General features: G+C 34.8%; 1 protein-coding gene across 6 annotated transcripts in view; it reads right to left on the reverse strand.

Moving 5' to 3' along the window:
• Positions 1-21,571, reverse strand: part of CEP170 (centrosomal protein 170) — an 89,679-nt gene that overhangs the window by 33,312 nt on the left and 34,796 nt on the right. For 5 of the 6 annotated variants that reach the window (XM_032215208.1, XM_032215212.1, XM_032215211.1 and 2 more), the window contains exons 8-10: positions 16,741-17,208; positions 14,478-15,094; positions 4,473-4,622 (exon numbers count right to left, since the gene is read on the reverse strand). In XM_032215208.1, coding sequence (XP_032071099.1) covers positions 4,473-4,622; positions 14,478-15,094; positions 16,741-17,208 — 1,235 coding nt within the window. The remainder of the gene's footprint in view (positions 1-4,472; positions 4,623-14,477; positions 15,095-16,740; positions 17,209-21,571) is intronic. The other variant, XM_032215213.1, reaches the window with a different exon arrangement.

The following is a 21,571-nucleotide window of genomic DNA, read 5'->3' on the forward strand; positions in this document are numbered from 1 at the left end:
TTTTTCCTTCATAATTAAGATATTTAACTCTGTAGGCATGATAAATAATATGCCCCTCAGAATGGTAATTAAATTTCTCCCAGATTAATCTCCCTTTCTCTATAATGCTCTGCCAATACCAAATCTTTTACTATCCCAGGTTCCATAGAGAGCTTGCCCACATCAATGGAATACTTAAAATACACACACATACTGTTCATCCCAGCATCAGAAAATTCTTATCATCTTATCTAACTCAAAGATTGGATATAATTCCTGAAGTAGCAACCAGCTCTTTTTTTCTGACAGCTTCTTCCCTATGTTCAACAGGCAGAGCTTAAATCCCTCACCCAACTGATTCAGATACTCATCCAAGAGTATCACTCTTGCATCATCTTCCAAAGGAACAGCATCAAAAGAGAGCTGACCTCATTCCAAGAGTCAGCCAACAGGTAATTTACCAAGCATTTCCTGAAAAGAACCACAGATTGATGTGAGTTGATAGGCAACGAGTCTACCACTTTAGGACATGCAGCCCAACTGGTGAAGCAGCAGGAAGTGGATGTAAAGTCTCAGAATATTTTGTCTCATTCATTGCTCTGATCTTTTCTGTTGCACCTCTTGCTTTCTTCTTCTAGAATAAATTGTTCCCAGCAGGTATAAAATTCAAGGATTTTATTGTATTTTGAAGGATATCAACCTTCATTATATCAGTTAATGACACAGATAGTGTGTTACCATTTGGATTTTTCTCTTTGGGACAGTACACCAAAGGGGATCAATAACAGAATAACAGTGTTGGAAGGGACCTTGGAGGTCTTCTAGTCCAACACCCTGCTCAAGCAGGAAACTCTATGCAGTACTATTTCAGACAATTGGTTGTCCAATCTCTTCTTAAAAACCTCCACTGTTGGAGCACCTACAACTTTTGGAGGCAAGTTATTCCACTGATTAATTGTGTTAAGTGTGAGGAAACTTCTCCTTAGTTCTAGGTTGCTTCTCTCCTTGATTAGTTTCAATCCATTGCTTCTTGTCCTGCCTTCAGGTGCTTTGGTCACAGTGCAAAATTTCAGAAAAGCCAGAGAGATGTGAAATAAGTACCTAACGTAACCTAGATAACAGAGACAGCAAAAGTGTGCAGCTCTGCAGTGATCCAGGTCTGAAGTTGGGCTGATTATAAGGTTGTTATATATCACATAGCACCTGCTAACAACTCCTTAAAAGAGTACCATCTTTCTCAGAGTCCACATAGATGCTATGGTCCACTCCCAGAAAAACAGTCATTGGATTTTTAAGGAGGTGTCAACAGTGGTTCATGCATACTGAAGTATGCTCTGAATCATATTTTCTTCTGAATCTGGATATCAGCAAAATATGAACTCTATTAAAAGTTTAAGAAAGTTTATTTTTCAGCACATCAAGCCCCTTCCTTGTACTGATCATGCCAGAACATGGAATATGTTACAATTAATAGGTATGCAGTGTCACCTGATTATTCTTTTGAGAAATGTTTACAATTAACAAAATGCTACTACATGAACTGCCTGGAGAAACTAGATTCTTCAGGAATGCCATATTACAAATATGGAATGGATACAAACCCAGGCTATATTCCAATATATTTTTATGGTCCTCAGCCCAATAAGTGTTTTATAGAAAAATAAAACAGCAGGCAAAGAAAAATGGTTAAAATATAAAGATTTGTTAATATTGGAAAAAGTAAAGCTGAAAATGAAATCAAGAGAACAACTGACTGCACAGGGGTTTAGTTTTCAATGGTTCTCATATGCACAATTAAAAGAAAGATCTAAAAAGGCACCACAAATAGAATATGATAAAACAGAATTTGAAAATGAATTATGCTCAGACGATGAACATCTGAGCTAAAACATATAAACTTTTGTTTAGATTTGAAACAAAAGTTCTATATTATATTGCATTTCCTTCAAATGATCAGACTAGCACAAACCATGAAGGTTTAGAAATCTATTTTCTTAATTTTGACAAAGCCTTTCAGTTTGGCCTTCTAATTTTTTTTTAAATTTCCTCTGAAATAATATCACCAAATTGAATGGAATTATTCTATGTAAAACAATGAAAGAATTGTGAAGTAAACTATGAGTGTTAAATTATTCTTATTTCCTATGACCACTTAATCAATTCTTTTTTACTCTATTGTTCTCAAGACAAAATAAAAATAAAGGTGGAAAATTAAATTAAATTACAAAATCAGAATAAAAATGTACATTCCAACCAATTTCTCTGAAAAGTTAATGTTAAGTAAATGTTAATGCTGATTTTGCTGCATTCCTAAAATATTCAGGGAAAACATATGGAAAGTCAACAATTTCTTGTTACTTACACCATATGTCAGTTTCAGAAATGCAGGAGTTTTAACTCCCAAAAAGCTTAGAACTCATGATTCTACACATTAGATTCTTCTTGTTCACTTCAAGATTTATTTGGGGGCCTAAAAATCTTATTGATGACATTCATGTTAAAGGACATATGGAATATGTATATATAGGTTGCTATGGATAAGTTATGGAGTCACTTACTACAGATTCTAAAGGATATTAACATTCTTTCAATACTCACTAATAAAAGCTCAAAATATGTTCTGCATATTATAAATACAAAATATTTATAACGATATGATACTGAACTAATAGTTCAGTAAAATGAATTATCTCTAATGGTCAAATGAAAAACTATGGATAGATGCAGAGGCTTCTAGCCCTTCTCAGTTACAAAAATAAATTATGAAATGTGGGAAAATAGATAAAACTGATAATATGTTGTGTTAAATAATAAAGCAAAACATTAAAAATAAACTAAGAAACATTAAAAATCTCATAATGAAAAATTAATACTTAAACTGAAAGTAAACACACGAATCATTAAAAATTGTTTGCAAAGCTCAACTCATATTTGAGGGAGACTGTTCTTGAATAGCAATCACAATGTAGATGAATGCAGCTTGGCATCCACTGTATTCATGTCAGGGCTAAGCAAATTATACTATTCCCAACCAATTGCTAGCTTGCTAACATGGCAATTTGATATTTGTCCTAAAAATTGCCTGTTTTAATGCTATTTAAACAGTTAATAGATTTTTCAGACAAACATGTAAATCTAGACACATTCCAGGTTTTATCGTTCTCTAAAACTCAAAGTAGACCAAATATAAGGTCTATAGAAAATAGGCTTTCTTTAATAATTTAATTATGGTTTAGATGCACAAGCTATCATACTTACTTCCACTTCAAAAATTTCATTCCAAATTATGAATGTGGGGGGTGTTTATTAGAATAGTAGCATTAACCTTGAAGATTGATTTGAGAAAACAGCAGTGATTGGCTGGCTTATGTATATGAAATTGCTTTAAGAATAGCCTAGACTTCTAGTTTGGAAAGGTTGATAGGAATTTTCCGACAACACGAGAACCAACTTATAGGGCAGTGTTGGGAAGGGATACATAACATCTCTGAATAACAATGAATTAATAAAAACCACCACCATGCTTCCTCTACCTTTAATGAACTTATTGTCAATTTAAGCTACTTTAAATCAGTATCTATTACTGACTTTTATCTATCTTTTATCTTTTTTATTACCATTTATAAAAATATCTTTAACAAGAGGATAAAAACGGATATACTATAGAGAGTTTAGCATAAAATATATCATATAGAAATATTGAATATGAAGATTAAGAGCATCAAGATTAGATTCTGGAAGATAAACATGAGACTGAAGTTTGGGTAAGAAAAGAAATATAAGCAAAGTAAAAACAAGCGTGCAAAAGATCATATATATACCATTCTCAATATGTTTGAGAATAACACATAAGGGTTATTCATTTATAATGTTAATTATGAAAAATGTAACTGTATATTGTAGATGTTAATGTAACAAGCCATCTTAAGCTTTGGATATGTTTCTTTCATCATATTCCTTTAAAACAGATGAATACTGACATCTGTTGATTTGTGGTTTAGATATGTGCAGAATTTTGGATGTGAAAAATTACCAACAAGTTTTAGTATAGTGCTACAGAATGTTTGAAATTTCTTTCAAAAGTATGACACACTTTCCATCTGGAAACAGCATTTTTTTTCATCTCTGCTTTGTTTCTGTAGATATTTTTTTTGACTTGCAAATTTTCTAAATAACTATAAGCAAATAATAAAAGGAATGGTGATATTTATACAACAAAGCTAGTATTTAGGTTATTTCAGTTTCCTAAAATCCTGTGTATCAGTGCTTTGGTATATATGCAGATAGAATAGCAGCAGAAAAAAAGCAAGTGTGAGGATATCTTTTTAAGTACTAGGAGATTATACATAAGCTCTAATAAAGAATAAAGAAGTATTACTATTATATAATCATAAAGTATTTAATAGCTCTTACTAGCTACTTAACACTGACTCTAAAAAGGTCCTCTCATTTAATGGAAGGAAAAAGAAGACCCATCAAAATTTGATTTCTACCTCTGTGTCAAGAAATCCAGTTGTATTCAGTAGTCTTTTTTCTTCAAGCACTATTGTAGCAGAATTAATAGCCCAATCTTTTACTAAATCTTTCTGGCTTTCGTTGATAACAGGCCTATTATAATCCTGGCTGTCATCCACTCCAAAAACCTGAAAACAAAACAAATCATCATACATTAACTGAAAGCCTCCTTTGTAGTATTCAATGGGAATGCATGGGTACTGCTACCAATAAAAAGTGAGTGCTTATAAAGCTGTTTTTTTGAAATGATTTGCTATTTAAAGTAGAACCGATGTGTTCTAATTCTAGAGATTCAAAATAATTGTTAATATTTCTTTTGAATGAAATCAAAATATGATATTAAGGAGCCTTCTTTTAATAATAGAAGACTTTCCTGCCTCTGTTGCAATTTCCAAAGTACTTCCCAAATCTAGTGAAGCGGATTAGAGAAGTCCTGGAAACATTATTTTTAGGTTTTGTGAGGGCTTGTTCCAGAAAGATGCAGAAATTGTTTCTAGTGACAAAAACATACCATTGGATTGCACCCATAAATCAGTCTCACCTGAATATATGAATGATGTAATTTTAAACAAAATCAGAATTACTGAAATATTTAAATTTAAGTAATCCTTTTGTGCCTCATGTACTGAAGCTTTTGATTTGTGTGTAATGTATATCATATGCTTATTACTGTATGGATGAAATGATATATTCTGTTATGAAAGAAATGGATCCATAATTACATAAAAACTAGATATATTTTTGTTCTTGCTCCTTTAACACCTGGGTAAATGTATGTATGCTTGGCATAAATGTATCAAGTCCAAGCAACCCAGTGTGTACATTTTGCAAGAACAATGATATTAGTGAAGATTTGTAAAAACGGCAATTAGTGCTACTGCTCCAAAAGATATTTTTATGTGGCACTGAAATTATCTGGCAAGAATCTGAAAAGATCTGAAAAGTATCTTCTTCTATCCAGGGATTAAAAAGTACCAGATTTTAAAATTTCATGCAAATTTAAATATATACTGATTTTAAGAAAAGAAGCATGTATCTTTAGAAAAACTCTAAACAATATATATTTAAATACTTATTGTAATAGCACCCTTTTCATTCTGTTTTTGTTTTTTAAAAAAGTCATGGTGTTGAGTGCGAAAAATGGTCCTATGGAGAATCCGGAGGTTACTTCCGGGTTGCCCATAGGGCCATTTTAAGGGAAAATGGGAAAACTTCAGGGAAGCCTCTGGAGGGTGAAAAATGGCTGAAAAAGAAGGCCAAAGTCAGTTGGCCAGCACACGCATGCGCGCTGGAGCTGATAGGGCAACGCCTGGCATGCCCTAACAAATGGCTCCGTGTGCCAGCTGTGGCACGCATGCCATAGGTTTGCCATCATGGTTATATGTTCTGGTATCATATGGAAAATATCTCTGTATGCCACATGAAATTTGGCGATTCTGGAGATTGAGATTTTGTGAAGAAAAAAATGGCAATATATTTCTCCACATATTACATTTTCTAGAACTTATGCAAACATTATAAATATATTTCCTAATCAGAAATGAAGTTACATCACTATCTATAGCTGTTTTCAGTTTTATCTTTGTTTATTTGAGACCTTCAAAAGAACTAGAACTTTAACATTTCTATTGAAGATAATACTACCCAAGGTCAAATTTGACTCTTTCTTAACAGTATGGAAATGGTATGACATAATCTGGGATTTTTTTAATACTTAATTTTTCTTTCTAATACACACTATGGCCCAGCTTTCCCATTTATGTAGTAAGAAAGTCTGATAGTGTTCATTTTTCTGAGCATAAGAAAATTTTGTTAACAAAGTATCTTTAATGTAAAGCCATTCCATTGCACAAGATAAGCATGCAAACATCATACTGTTACTAAAATTTAAAATTAATAGAAAACCAACAATATGGTTTAGATTAAAAGAGTGACAATTTAATAATATAATAGGATATTATTCCTTCCTGAGGGAAGCTGCCTCACTTCAGCATTAATGACTTATAGCTGCCTGGTAAGCTTTCCTTTTTAGGACTGGATTTTGGTAAGTTGCTGTTTATCTGAGTATACAAAACTGTTATTTTTCCATTCTTAATATTTGGGAGTTCTTTTTTTTACTTCTTTTTTGTTCTGATAATTACCTGAGAATAGTCAAGATGGAAACAAGGGCTTCTTCCTAGTTTTTCAACAATTTCTCGTTACTACGAAGTATAATGCCAAGTCAGATCTGAGATACCTATAATCTACAATTGACAACTGCAGCTGAAATGCATCCTGGGGATCATTCCAATAACTAGTCCTCAGGTTACGCTGGCAATTGGGATTAGGGTTGCTGGTGTTAAGTGATGCGGTCATAAGTGTAATGTCAAGTGATTGCATTGCTTAGCAACAACAACAGTACCAGTTGCCATTGTAGCCTAAAGATGCACTCTTTCTCAGGAAACCAAAGTTCCAAGTAAATGTCGGGAGAAATCAGATGTAATCTAATATGGGGAAGTCCCAGGTAAGGAGTGTGAGGCTGCTACGGGGGAGTGGGAGAGGCTGGGGGAGGGCTTGGGAGGAACAGTGCAGCCCATGCTCGAGTTGGGGAATGGCAGGGGAGAGGGTGTTATGACATGAATACGGGAAGCTGGAGGGATATAGCAGGAAGTGCACATAGGAAGACTGAGGTGTAGATGGCATGGCATGGTGCATGTGCAGAAGGTCTAAGGGAGAGGTTACCATGACTTGAGACCTTTCCTGATATCTTTCCCATTGACTTCCCGTTTGGGAAGCTGGTAGGGAAGGTCATAAATGCAAGCTGGTTGCCAAACATTCAAATCACAATCACATCACCACAGGGATGTAGTGACAGCCAAAACTTTAGAGGATTGGTCATGGTTGCTGAATGAGTAGTCAGTAAGAAAAGACTACATATATGTACACATGATGTTAATATCTATTTTCAGAAGCCGCACAATAAATAAGGGTAGGCCCTACTTAAATAAAAAATACATATTAAATCTATCTGCCCATTAAATAAGGAACCTATTTGTAAAATTCTTATATCTATATTTTCTCCCAGGTTTCTTAAAAGGGCAAAATAGATGGAAAAATAACAATGCATATTATATTTTACATGCAGAGAAGTAGTATGATAAGTAAAAAATTAACTTGCTTAATGTTATTTAATTCTTCTTGTTAAACATGAAACACAACTTCAGAAAAATATATAATTTCCTTTGCGTGCTGGAAGGAAATTTAATATTCAGTCTTTTCTTTTAAGCAACATTACTTGTGATGATTTACATATACTTTTCATTAGTTGCCAGCAAAAGCAACACTTTCTCTATAAAAATACAATTGTATACACGTGCCTTGGCTGTTGAGTCTATTTCCACATAGGAAAACTAAGTGGTGAGTAGAAATACCTTCCAGGCTTTGCATGTCATCATGGTTTGGCCTAAATTTGAAGTAAAGAAGTACTTGGGAGGTTGAAGGCAGATTAGTCTGTCCTATGCAACTTCATCATCCCACATAATTTGAGCCCTCATGCAAATTACTTGAAAAGACTAGAAGTACATTATGTTCTTTGTTCACAGGATCGCTTATTGGAACCTTCAGCTATCCACATCCTTTTAATGCAGGGAGATATATTTTCTGAGAGTCAGGTGATATATGAATTTATTAAGTTATATTTAAAAATGTTTCCAATACTTTGTATCAGGAATGCATCTTAAGCACGTCACAGAAATTTCAGAGCTTCATTATATGTATGTATGATATATCTATCTCTCTAATCTATCTAATCTAATCTAATCTAATCTGTCTGTCCGTCCGTCCATCCATCCATCCATCCATCCATCCATCCATCCATCCATCCATCCATGCATTGACCCTGAAATAGTATCTATTCTATCCCCCTTTTATGAAATTAATATGCACCCGGTGCCCAGGCAAGTCATCTATCTAGCCAACAAATCTGTTTACAAGTCATCTATCTAACCAAACAAATATGTTTAATTTCAAGAACACTGCTCTGTCATGAATCTCATATAAAGATCAGGTCCCATCCTCAAGATAGATCTTTAAATTATTCGTAATTAGGGCTGAACATATCCTTTGAAAAAAGTGGTTTGTAATGCACTCATTTTTATGTGATTCTATTGACCATGATGTTCAATCAAGTCCCAATTCTTGGCGATTCTATGCACCACTTCTCTCCTCATTTTCTCAATCTTGTATGGCTTCTTTTAGTTGTTTTATGGTTTGGCTGGTGTTGGCTTTAATGTCTAGCCACAGTGCAGCCTCATTTAGTTGCCAGTGGGATGTCCTTGCTTTTCCATACTCAATTCATGTTCATCACTGCTGTGTGATTCAGGACAATTCAATACTTTATTTCTGAACTGCCTTCACTGCTTTGATCAATCAATAAGTTACTTTCTGAATTGCCTTCACTGGTTTGATCAATCTGTGATCCTAAGAAGGAATGCAGTCTTGCATGTATTCAACCACTTCATTGTCAACTCTAATGTATTCTGTCTTTTCACTGTCAATCCTAATTTTGACACTCACCAATTGTTATTTTGACATTTGCTTACAATGAGCTTGGTGTTTTTGATGCTCAAGAAGAGGCCAAATTTTAGCTTTCTTCTTTAAAGGTTTTGATCAGATATTTCACACTTAGTTTGGTTTCTGAGGGAAGAGTTGTGTTGTCAGCATATCAAAGATCAATCTTTACTCTGATTTTCCAGCTTCCTCACAATACAGTATACATGTTGAATATTTAGTTGTTGTTAACACTAATTTACTATTACTAATACAAATTGTGATAATTTCTGATTTGGGTCAGATTGTATTTCAGTTGAGAATGAACATGATGAAAATATGCAGGATTTAATAAAATACGTAACCACGACTATGTTATCATATATAATAAGCATATTCTTACTGGTTAGTAGCAAATACACAATGGGAATATGGAGCTAAAGAAGCATTCTCTTTAGAGTAGAGTAGAGTAGAGTAGAGTAGAGTAGAGTAGAGTAGAGTAGAGTAGAGTAGAGTAGAGTAGAGTAGAATAACAGAGTTGTAAAGGACTTTGGAGGTCTTCTAGTCCAACCCCCTGCTTAGGCAGGAAATCTACACCACTTCAGACAAATGGTCCAACATCTTCTTAAAAACTTCCAATGTTGGAGCATTCACAATTTCTGGAGAATAGCTTACATCATTGCATTATTAAATACATGATAATGAATCATATCTGTATAACAGGAATGCACAATAACAAACATCACTCTGAATAATTGAAATATTTCTAAAAATAATATAAATCTAAGAGTAAAGAATATTACAGCATTAATTTAAACCATGGCATTTAAACTGGAATTGTAAAAGAGATTGTTGTCATTAAACACATTTAACCTTTGTAAAATTCTTGACAAAAGAAACACTGACAGCTGATTGTATAATTTGTCAGAAGAACAGAAAACAATCAGCACAAATCTATAAAAATGGATGGAGGTCACACAACAATGCTAAAAAAATAAATAAAAATAATTGTAAACAATAGTAACAAAATAACATACTGTACAATAATATATAAAATATGGGCAACAAAGAAGTAGAAAATCAAAACATATACTGCAATGTAATTTATAAAATAGGAATGTACACTAATATTAAACATGGTATTTATAATAATTCAAGCAGTACCAGTTACTTAGAAACACTAAGGATCAGAGCAGATTTCTTCTGCACCGAACATGAGGAAACCTATGAGTCTGTCATTCAAGGACAATTGGATAGGCGTTCTTTTTATATGTCAGTGAATTTTAACCTTCAACCTAGTGGTCCCTCAAATATTAAGCACAGAACAGGAAGTTGATTGACTAATCAGCACATTTCCATACAACAGTGCAGTTGATATTTGGGAGGTTTGCAACAGGCCGTCTGCAACCTTCTGCAACCTCTAGCTCTGTGATTGCAAACCTGTGGCACTCAGAGGCCTCTCTGCTGGCATGTGCACCATCGCCCGAGGTCAGATCTGGATGGCGTTTCTTTTGTGAGCTTGTTTCCCTGCAAACAACGAAACAGAAGCTCACAAAAGAAAAAGATCTTACCTCTTGCTACGCTGCTGGAGTTGGGAATGCTCTGTTTTCTGCTGGCCAGCTAGTCTTTGGGTCTCTGCTGTGCATGCACACATGTCCGCGCTTTGCATGCCTTTGCGCGCCTTTGCGCATGTGCACCTTTCAGCTTGGGTATGTGTGCACACAGTTTGGGCACTCGGTGTCTAAAAGGTTCGCCATCACTGCTCTAACTTGTGCATTAAGCCTTTCGCAATGTAGGTATGTGGGAAAGTCTAAATCAGCCTTGAGTATGTACAGATTCTTCACCTCTCTCTGTTTTAAGTGTACACACACAGTCAGCTTGGATTACTTTGTCATCAATGTCACATGGGAAACTGGACCACAGTCATATATGCTGTAATTTCAAGTATATACTCCAACTCAGAATACAAACAGAGGTATTAATATTTGACTTAGCACCTATTTAAGGAGCAGTCAATGCAAATAAATCTAAATACAATACAAAAATCACCATAACCATAACAATTGAGACTGTTAGCCATGGTTATGCAAAATGAGAATTTAGAAATTTGTATTCTAGTTTGGGGGGGTGGAGTAGGGGCAGGTTGATGAAACTATTTCAAGCAACAACCAGTTTCCCAGGAGATTTGGAACCTGGCATGATTTTAATCTACGCACATGGGATTTGTTTGCAATAGGAAGCTATTCCAATGGGACACTTATATTATAAAATGTGTTTCAAGTCATGCAATACAGGAGAACAGCAGTACTATACTGTACTGTAGATGGATAACTTCACTATTGATGTGGCTATTATTTAAAATCTTCTCTTTTAGTCCAGTTTGCATTTCCTGAGAAAGATATCCAGGAAGATTTATCTCAGATACAGGAATTTTCACTGTTTTTTCCACACTTTTACAAATCTAGTGCCAACTCCCTTCCTCAGCTATCTTTTCCTGTGACTTTGGATACAGGAAACCTTTTTACTAAGCCTCTTTCTTTGTGATGCTATTGTTTCACCTCTTTTCAAACTTTAAAATAAGATACCCAATCCCTTCCTCTTCCTCCCTTTGTCCAATTGCTCTACAATTAAAGCTCCATTTGTTCAATTGCTCTACTTTGTCCTCCACTCTCTTCCCATTTGTTGAGATCAGCTCCTTTTATGCGTGTACATGCTAGTTTTCTCTTTCCATTGTGATCGAACGCCTTCTCTTGCCAATTTTCTCTGCCCAGCCCCCCACTCTCCTCCTTTCTTCATCCCCTCAGTTCCTTTAAGGAAATGTTACAATGGATCAGGTGTGGGTCCATATAGCATCTGTGCCCTGCTCATGCCAATAGGTACATGGCAGCCTGCCAATGATTTTAAACAGAGACAATGAGCTTGGCTGCCATCCTACTCCATCCTGTTTGGCAAATCCTTTAAAAACCGACAATGCCTCCAAGAATGTGAGCTCAGGGTCGTCATCCCCCCCCACACTATAGAACTTAAAGCACTTTCACCAAGTGAAATCCATAAGTTTGATCAGTTTCCCACTGAAAAATTTTTTTTTCTTAAAAATTCATCTTTATTCTATTAATGCACAATATGACTGAGCAATACACCAATGGCAAAATAGCCACGATTTCTTTCCTATTTTTGCAAGGCCCTTATGGAACCTGTTATCAAATAATACAAGGCAACTTTAAGCATTTTAACTCCAATTCTCTAATGACTATGGCATAAACAAAATATGTTTAAGGCCAGTATCAGTTTATTTATATCTGTATCAGTACCTGTGAATGTACCAATGGAGAAAGATGGGAGGGTGGAGAGAGAGAAAGAAAGGAAGAGGAAGAGACAGAGACAGAGAAATATTTCATTAGAACCCTCTCCTCTCCATCCCAAATTGTGAAATTCCCATTCTGACCTAATTTCTCTCTTCATAGAACACTAGGCTGGGAGCATGCAATACTTCTAACAAAATACCAAGGTAACTATTGGAAAGGACTATACCATGTCCAGCAATGCAAGTGATAAAACTGAGAAAAGTAACCCAGAACTGCAGGACTTCACTGCTACTAAAACGAATTTATTTTTCTAATCTAAGGGAGGTAAAGTAATATAGTACCTGCATGTGTCTTTCATTCCCGGCACTAAAGTCAACAGAGAATAAGAGCAAAACCGAGTTTCAAAGAAGACTACTTTATTTCTTGTTCAAATCTTATTTCTATCCTAGATCATCCAGCTGCAGACTGATTTATACACAGAATTCAGACAATTTACTGTATTTAAATGTTAAGAATTATACACAAATGCACATTAAGAAATGCAAACATGGAATAATTCACTAGAAGTAGTAAAGATTAATAATTAAAAAAGTGTCTCACATGTTTCAGATAATAAAATGTTAAAGAATACTTAGTTCCTCAACTTGACCTATATATAAAATACTCTCTTTACCGAATGAAAATACACACACACACACACTTTCAAGTATTGTATTTCTTAGACGGATATTCAGAATTATACTACAATTTCACCTCCCAGCTCATTCTGTATATGGCGTTGTGAAATATCAGCTCCTTTGAAGTATTATATACTAGATCTGTAAAGTAAGTTGTAGCCTAATAGGTTTCGTAGAACTGCTGTAATGTCCATTCAGATGGGGATTTTATTTCTAAGGGTAACAACCAGAGAATTATGATATAACATACTATTCTGTCGTAGTATTTATTTTTTTCTGTTTTCCTGGCTATGAATAACATTTTCTACCACTATATTAAAAACTACAATTTAATGAGTTTTAAAAAGCTATGCAACCAGTGTTATTATTAAAACAAAGCAGGAAGCTTGAGTGAAATATCAAGTCATAATCCAAATACTAGAAAGGAGAGTTCTATGCTGATTTATTGACCAAAAATATATTATTTAAAACAATTTAAAGGCTTTAACTTAGATTACCTAAGAGCAGATTTCTACCCATCTACCCACAGGGCTTTCTCTGCCAAGAAGGGAGAGAAAGATGAATTGCTATGGACCCTCTTATCTCTTTAATCATCAGGAACTACAGCTGATTTTTAATTCTCTCAATGAAAAATAAGATTGGGATTGTCCTTGCCTCTGCCTATTGCCACTGAACGGTGGCGATTGGCAGCGATCCTCATTGCCTGAAACGGGCCGAAAATGGGATGCACAGAGGCCGAGAATGGGGTATGCGGAGATGGGCAGCTGTGATCCCTACAGCCTGGAACAGCTGATCATCTGAATTCCAGGAGGATGATCCAACCGCCAATCAGCTGTTCGTGCTACATAAGGCTGTGCTGAAGCTGACCAGTCTGTTTGCTGCAAGGAGGCAAATTGTTGGGAGGCAGAGGCTGGCGGGTGGGGCTTCGGAAACGTTCACTCTATAAGATGCACAGACATTTCCACCCACTTATTTGGGGGAAGGGTATGTCTTATAGTCCTAAAAATATAGTAACTTAAAAGGAGTGGACAAGTAAGCAACATAGAACAGTCTTGATTTATACTGGCATTTAACTATAAAAGTTGTTTAAAAATATTTAATTATAAACTCAATACAAGGCAGCTTATAAAACAGGCAACATTACCTTATTTCATTTCATTTGCTTTGGAAGAAATAAAAAAACTTGAGGACATAAATTCATGTAAATTCTGGAAAACAGTTTTTTTAAAAACAAGGCAAATGTACGGCACTATTAAGGCACTACATTAGGATTAAGCAAAACTGGAACTGTGTACTAGCAACAGCTTTGAGAAAACACTGCACAACACAGTAACAGTTTTGCTTTGTGAGTAGTATCTTTCTGAAGAAATATATCACAACACCTTTAGTTCAATAATCATTACTATAGTTATTATCCTTTCAGGTCCATCACAAATAATAGTTAATTAAAATAGCAAACATTTATACAGCTTACCTTATCAATCATCTTCCGTGCTTCCATCTCCTCTGTGTTAGGATTTTCCAGTTCAATAGTGTAAGTACCTTTATCACTTTGGTCATCATCATCCTTTTCAAGATTCACTGAAACAAGCTGAGCTTTTAGCTTCTTCTCCATGTCCTCGTTTGGACTTGGTCTATGCCCAAGGCTTCCTGAACTTCTTAACAATGCACTTTGTAAGAAAGGTAGTGCAGCAGAAGGCTCTTCTGATTTTTGCTTGAGAAGTTTTGCATGCACCGCCCTGTGCTGGGTGGAATTGTTTTGTGCCAATGGTGGTGGAGGTTTCACTTTTTCAGTTCTTGCAAGGGATGCTGGAGAAGGTGTTTCAGGGCACAAACCTCCTATATTTTGAGAAAAAGAATACGATCGCCTCTTCCGGGGATGGCCTTCATCAAAGAACTCAATCATAAAGGCAGTCTGACTTAAAACGGGTTGATCAGAATGTTTCTCTACATTCAGAGCTTTTGAATGTAATTTTTTCTGTTCAGTATAATGATGCTTTAAATGATCTTCAAGTGCAGCACGTTTACTGTAGAGCTTGTGTGCTCCAACATTTTCTGAATCACTCTGTGTTCCATCATCATGTTTATTTCCTGCAAAGTCAAAGAAAAGAAAAATCTAGCTCTATTCAGCATAATGTAAAAAGAGCATTCCAAAGTTAATACAAATACAGGATTTGATTCTGTTAGAAGCTCAACGGTTCGTTAGTTAACAAGTCTTCAGACTTCCCATAGCAACAACACACTCATTCAGACTTGCTATACAATAATGGAGTCATTTGCCAGCTCACCACCAAGCGTTTGAATTGCCTTATTCAAGACATTCAGTTCTTAACCAATCATGCTCTGATGAAATCTGAACACTATACTATCAAAATGAGGGCACAAGAGAGAACTTAAATTTCAATCAAAATATTGTTAAATTGTTAAAAATATCTCATGAACTGGGGAAAGAAAACATACTTCTAAATGTTCATGAAAAGTAGAAAGCAAAAAAATAAATAAATCATTGTATAGGTTTTACACCTGTTAATCGTTAATCTGTAGAAAACCTGGACCTATTCCTTAGGTTTCCAAAACACATTCCTTCATTTGCATTAATAGTGATAAGACTTAAGATTTCTTTGTTTTAATTAAATAGTTCTTGTCAAAATTTATTATAGAAACAGAGCTAAATACAATAACATTAATTTATATATATATGATTTTAAAATGCAGTTTAGAATCACATGGAAAAATGTCTAAACAAACGTAAAATATCTGCCTGAATAAGTATAAAGCAACTATACAATATGGAAGTGTTTACAAGTGTTTACAAGTGTTTACAGTTAAAAAAAATGCCAAGATGATCAACAACAATTTCCTCTACATAAATTGAATAATTTCTCAAGGTTTCTCCATAAAGTTGATTGGCTGTAAAGATGCACAATTTTCTAAATTTTCTAAAAACAGTTGTGATCTAGATACTGAATACATTTCAATATTCGTTCTTGACCAGGAAAGACAAGCCCCGAATAACATGCGTTCATCTTCGTAACAGCTTTCATAACAAGTCAGTACTTGTTTTCTGGCCTCTTACATGCATATTATCTAGGAGTCAAGGCTGGAAGTAGTAACAAAACATGGCTAGGGTTTGCACACAAGATGTTTAATACTGGATACGTTACTGCAATGCATTCTACACTCAGCAATACAAAACCTTCTGATAACCCATCAACATTAGATCACAACTTTCGAAGACTACCTCCAAAAATATCAAAAACACAAGGTCTTTTTTTAAAACTAAACAAAACAGAACAAAATTCTAGAATGCCCTATATTCATAGAACTATTATTTGGAACCTTTATATTTATATTTTAACCATTATAATCATTACATCTACTTTTAGCGGAAAACATTGTTTGTTTCTTTTAGTTATAAATACAAAATTGCCAGAACTCCCATTTTCACTTAAATTCTATTATAAAACATTATTGGAAAATTATATCCGTTTATTTATACAGGATTTAAAGGAAATGTTTATTTTGTAACTGTAATAATGTTTTAGTTAATATTACAAACTTTGACAAGCATAATGTTTTGGTCCTGGTACAATTTGTTATTAATCAAAATGCTTTGATTAAAAAGTTTTGACCTGTAAGAATCCCAACGAAGTGTAGTAATTGTATACATTTCTAGCAAGTATACTTATATTATGTGTTCAAGGCAAAAGAAATAAAGCTGAAATTATTTATTTTACCTTTCAGTCTCTTCAAGTAGACTGGAACATCACTCTTAATACTTTTTGAGTCTTCTTCTGATGCTTCCCACATCATTGTTGGGGGATTGTTTTGTGCTAACCAGTTTGCCACTTTACTTTCCGGTGCCATCATCACAGTTTGAAGCCCAGAGAGATCCTGAGCACCAGAAGGAGACTTCTTAGGCTTGGGACGCTGATCTGGAGTGAATTTTGTGACATGATCTTTGATGGTTACTTTTCCTGGGGTGCTATTATCAAATTCAATAGTAAATGAAGCATGCCCCGCCCCTGCTATGTGTGTATCTTTTGTTGGGATCTCATGAATAGTACCCTCAGGTGTTTGTGAATGTTGCTGGGCTTCCTTTGTAGGGATTTCAAAATAACTTGGTTCCCTACAAAAAGGATAAGATTCTTCTCCAGTTGCAGCTGCAGATTGCTCCTCAGCTTGCTTGCCATCTGTGCTGCCTCCTATTAAGAAAAATAAAGAAATTGAATTCTCCGATATTGTGCAACCGAAGTCTTCAAGGAATTTCAGAATCAGTATGAAAGCCAGGTGAAAATTCTTGAAAAAGAAATATGTTTGTGCAGAAAGAATGAAAACCAGCTTCAGAACTGCAATTTTTCTCCACCTTGTTGGTATTTTAATTCTGGAGACATGCATTAAAAACTAGCATGCCCAACTACAAGTTCATGAGGAATCCAGAGAAAATTTGGAATGTTAGATTTATTGATCTCAAATTTACTGAAGTCCTAGGTGATATCAAAGAGATGATTTTTTTTAAAAGAAAGTATTTCCAACTCCATGGGCCAAAATTGAGAACTAAGTATAGACTTAGCTTTAATGCAGATTTTAAATATATCTAGTTATAGCATATTTATAAAATATTCCTGGAAAGATCAAATAAATAAGGGAAACGGCAAAGATTTCAGAAACGTTTGGAAAATCCAATTTTTAAACTACAGAACGGAAATGAAGATCGATTTAAAATGAAATTTACTATAGTAACAAAAAAAACCTACATATGGAACTGTAAATTTCTTATTTTCTGATGAACAAAGTATGTAGTAGAAGAAGAAAGACAGTGTCCATTCTGAATAAATGTTAAAATGTTTGTAAAACATTATGCAATTAGCATAATAAGCTTGACAGTCAAGTGTCAAAGATGTGAATAGAACTACAAGCAACTGCTGCTGAAAAGAATACTGGATATTAAGCTGAAACTGCTGAATTAAGAAGCATACTTTAGTTTAAGCTTATAAAAAAACAAAAAGAAAAAATTAAGGCAAATAACATTTTAGGAATTTTTCAAAACGCTTACACTATGGATGAAATAATGGTCCCATATCATGCAGAATTCATTTTAAAATGCTCAACCAAGCAAGCTGCAAGCAGATTCCATGATGTTGTTCAGAAATAATCACATTTAATTTAAACAGAAAGTTTTAGAATGGCAACAGGAAATGGTTCTGTTCCTATTTTTATAGTTGAAAAATAAATGACAGTAGTAATGAATTAGAAATAGCATACAGTATTCTATGATCACCAATCTAAAAGAAGTCTTGTAGCTGAGGCTTCCACTGTTTTACAGTAATGTTAAAATGTTAAACTTTTATCTAATTTTGAAAGATTCTATTACATCCAATTGACACACATAGCGTTATGCACAATCTGTTAAGATTCGAGACAGAAGAAAATTGCTCTGGAATGTACAATTTATTGTTTGCTGGAAAAGAGACAAATTCAGATCAATTAAAAGAAAATTTCAGTAATTTAATCAATTCGGAAAATGTGTTTTCTTTTGGGGGGAGAGAAGATGCATTTATAAAATATTCATTTACTTAACAACAAATCTAGAGTGTTTATCTGAATAATATCCATCAGCTAAACAATTTTTCTTCTTGCCATGTATTCACCAAATGTGTTCCACATGGCTGGAGGAACTTCTACAGGAGGACAGAGAATTCTAAAGGTATGGAGGAGGAGAAATGGAGAGTAGATTAAATCTTGTTGAGTGAATTGAAGTCTTCCAGAATAACACTGAATATAAAGATTTTAAAGTATCATATTGTTCAGCCTGATGTCCCAATATGCTTTTTATAAAATCTCTTATTTATTCTCTTCTTAAAGTGAAAGCAGTTACTGGTTTCTGGTGGTTAAATCCCATTATCTCTGTAGCATGTACTGTGGCATGCAAAATGTTAAGGAGTTCTCTGCCAGGATATTGCATGTATAATGCAGCATTTGTGGGGAACAAAATGGATCAGTGGCTTGGTTAACACGCAATGCAGAGCGGTCCATATAGCAAATGAACTGTACATACAGTATGCGAGACTAACTAACTGCACATATGAATCCAAAATCAGGAACCAGGATTCTGGAAGTGAGAACAGCAAGCTTTTGTTTGAAATGAAAGAAAGCACAACACAGCAGGAAGCAATAAATGTTTAGCACAGACATGGAGCAGCATTGGTTAATAACAAGGTAGGAATGACAGGAGTAAAGAGGAAACTGGGTAAGGAAGTCAGGGATGGCTGGTAGCAAAGACTGCGGAAGACCAAAAACTGAACTGAATCATAGTGTTTCCTGTGACTGGATGGGATTTTGGATTTAGACAAATGAAAACCATTGTTTCTGTAGAAGATTCTATATAGCAGGAACGCGAAACAGAAGTTTTATGATACTCATTAGCACAACAGATTGTTTCTAAGTAGAGAGGAGCAGACGTCCATACAAAGTCATGATGGCAGAGAATAATTTATTTGATGGCCAAGTTATTTCCTACTTACTTGTAACCTCGTTATAAATTTTATACTGAAAAACAAGCCACTTTATTTAGTAATCTAAATTGAGGGCCAATTAGGTATAGTGATTAAGGCACCAGGTTGGAAAGTAGGAGACTGAGTTCTAGTTCTACCTTAGACAGGAAAGCTGGCTGAGTGGTTTTGGGCCACTGTTATGGTGTAACCAGCTACTACAGAACATGAGCACGCAAGCAATTGGGCACCCCTAAAGTGGAATGCTTGCAGGTTCAATTCAAGGTATTTGTTATGATCTTTAAATCCCTACATGGCATGGGATCAAGAACCCATGGAACTGTCTTCTCCCCATTATATCACTCTGTCCCACCCAGTCAAGAAGAGAAAGTATGTTACAGACACCACCAGTTAAAGAATTTCAACTGGTGGAGCCTTCTCTACCATCATGCCTTCCCCTTTGTAATAACCCCCCCCCCCCCCGAGGTGAGGCAGCTCCAATTCCCCTAGCATTTTGGAAGAGTTTGAAGTTCTGGCTCTGCCAACTCATATGAAGCTCGTAGAGAAGCATGCAACATTGGGGTTGGTTAATGCCTTGAATCCCTCTCCCTTTTAAATATTGATTGTTCTGTATTTGTTTCCACTGCCTTTTATTGATATGTATTTGTATGGTTTTAATGTTTTTAATTGTACACCACCAAGCCACTTTGCGAGTGACTCTCTAAATCTGACAAACAAACAAATAAATGTTTGCTGCATTGTTTATAAAAATAATAAAGGTGGGATAAAAAAATCTAAATAAATCAATCTTAAAGACAGCTAGAAACGTTGCCTTTATTAATTAAACCGGTTCCAAAATGTTAAGATTTACAATGCTTTTTAGCCAAAATTCTTCAGCATATCTGTAATAATTTCAAGTCTATGAACTGATCCAGGCTTAACTGGATAGCAGAGCTATTTCAATAACCAGGAGCTTTGAAAAATGTTAATGAAAAACTACTGATTAATTAAGTTTGGTTGGCCCATTCCCTCTGAGGAGTTTTGGATTATTATTTCCATTCAAGTTTACTTCAGAAGAGAAACCTGCAGTAAGTCTTAAAGTAGAGTTGTAGCTAACTAGCCTTGTCCTTTCCAAAGTACTTTTTCTTCTGTCTTGATTTATTGTTATCCCTACCCCACCCCACCCTTCCTTCCACAAAAGTCAGTTGGCATTCTAGGATTATCAAGTGTGTTCAATCCTCATTGCTCCATCTTTGCCCTTCCCCCTTACAATATTTTTGTATGTTGTTTTTTCTTGACTCTCCATACTTCTTTCTTATGCTTGTGAATGGAACAAATTTTGTTACATAAGGATTGGCATAGGAGGAGGATAAGGATAGGGGGACACCACAGAAACATATTTATCAATACCAAGGAAGTCAAATCTTTTTAGGTCTGGAAAAAATTACTAGCTTAGAATCAGTAGTATCTTTTAAAACCACAAAAACCAGTGACAAGATGAAAAACTGATTTAAACATCAAAGGCTGTGCAAGCACCCAGACAGTGGAATGGCAGAATTGTAGTAAAATCCAGGATATCTATAGTCATTATGAAATGTTGTGATCTCTCACATTTTTCAAAGGGTTTACTATCAAAGCATAGTCTTTAGAAAAGACAGACTGCATTTGGTGTCTTATAGATCTTCATCTCGCTCCAATTCTAGTTCAAAGTTTCACGTTATTTATTGGGTTATATACAATGATAGTGTTTCTGATTGCTTGCATCAGATTTTCACTGATCACTCATGTTTTCTTAAATACATGTTGATGTAATACTGAGAGTTGGGGGATCTTTGATAGAGTCAATGTGCAATGAACAATTGCAGAAATGACAAAAATGAAGCAGAGGGAGAAGAAACAAATGAGGCACATATAGAGTATTCTGCAGTTTGCATGCAGTGTCAACTTGTGCCTATATGTTTTTGAAAACTGAGTTATTTTAGTTCTGCAAAACTCTGCTTAAGAACATTCTATGCAATCACTGTAAGCCCAGTAAGTTAAATAATAGTCAAATAAATTCAGTTTAAAATTTGTGTAG

The sequence above is a fragment of the Thamnophis elegans genome, chromosome 4, assembly GCF_009769535.1.
Source record: "Thamnophis elegans isolate rThaEle1 chromosome 4, rThaEle1.pri, whole genome shotgun sequence".
NCBI classification, from domain to species: domain Eukaryota; kingdom Metazoa; phylum Chordata; class Lepidosauria; order Squamata; family Colubridae; genus Thamnophis; species Thamnophis elegans.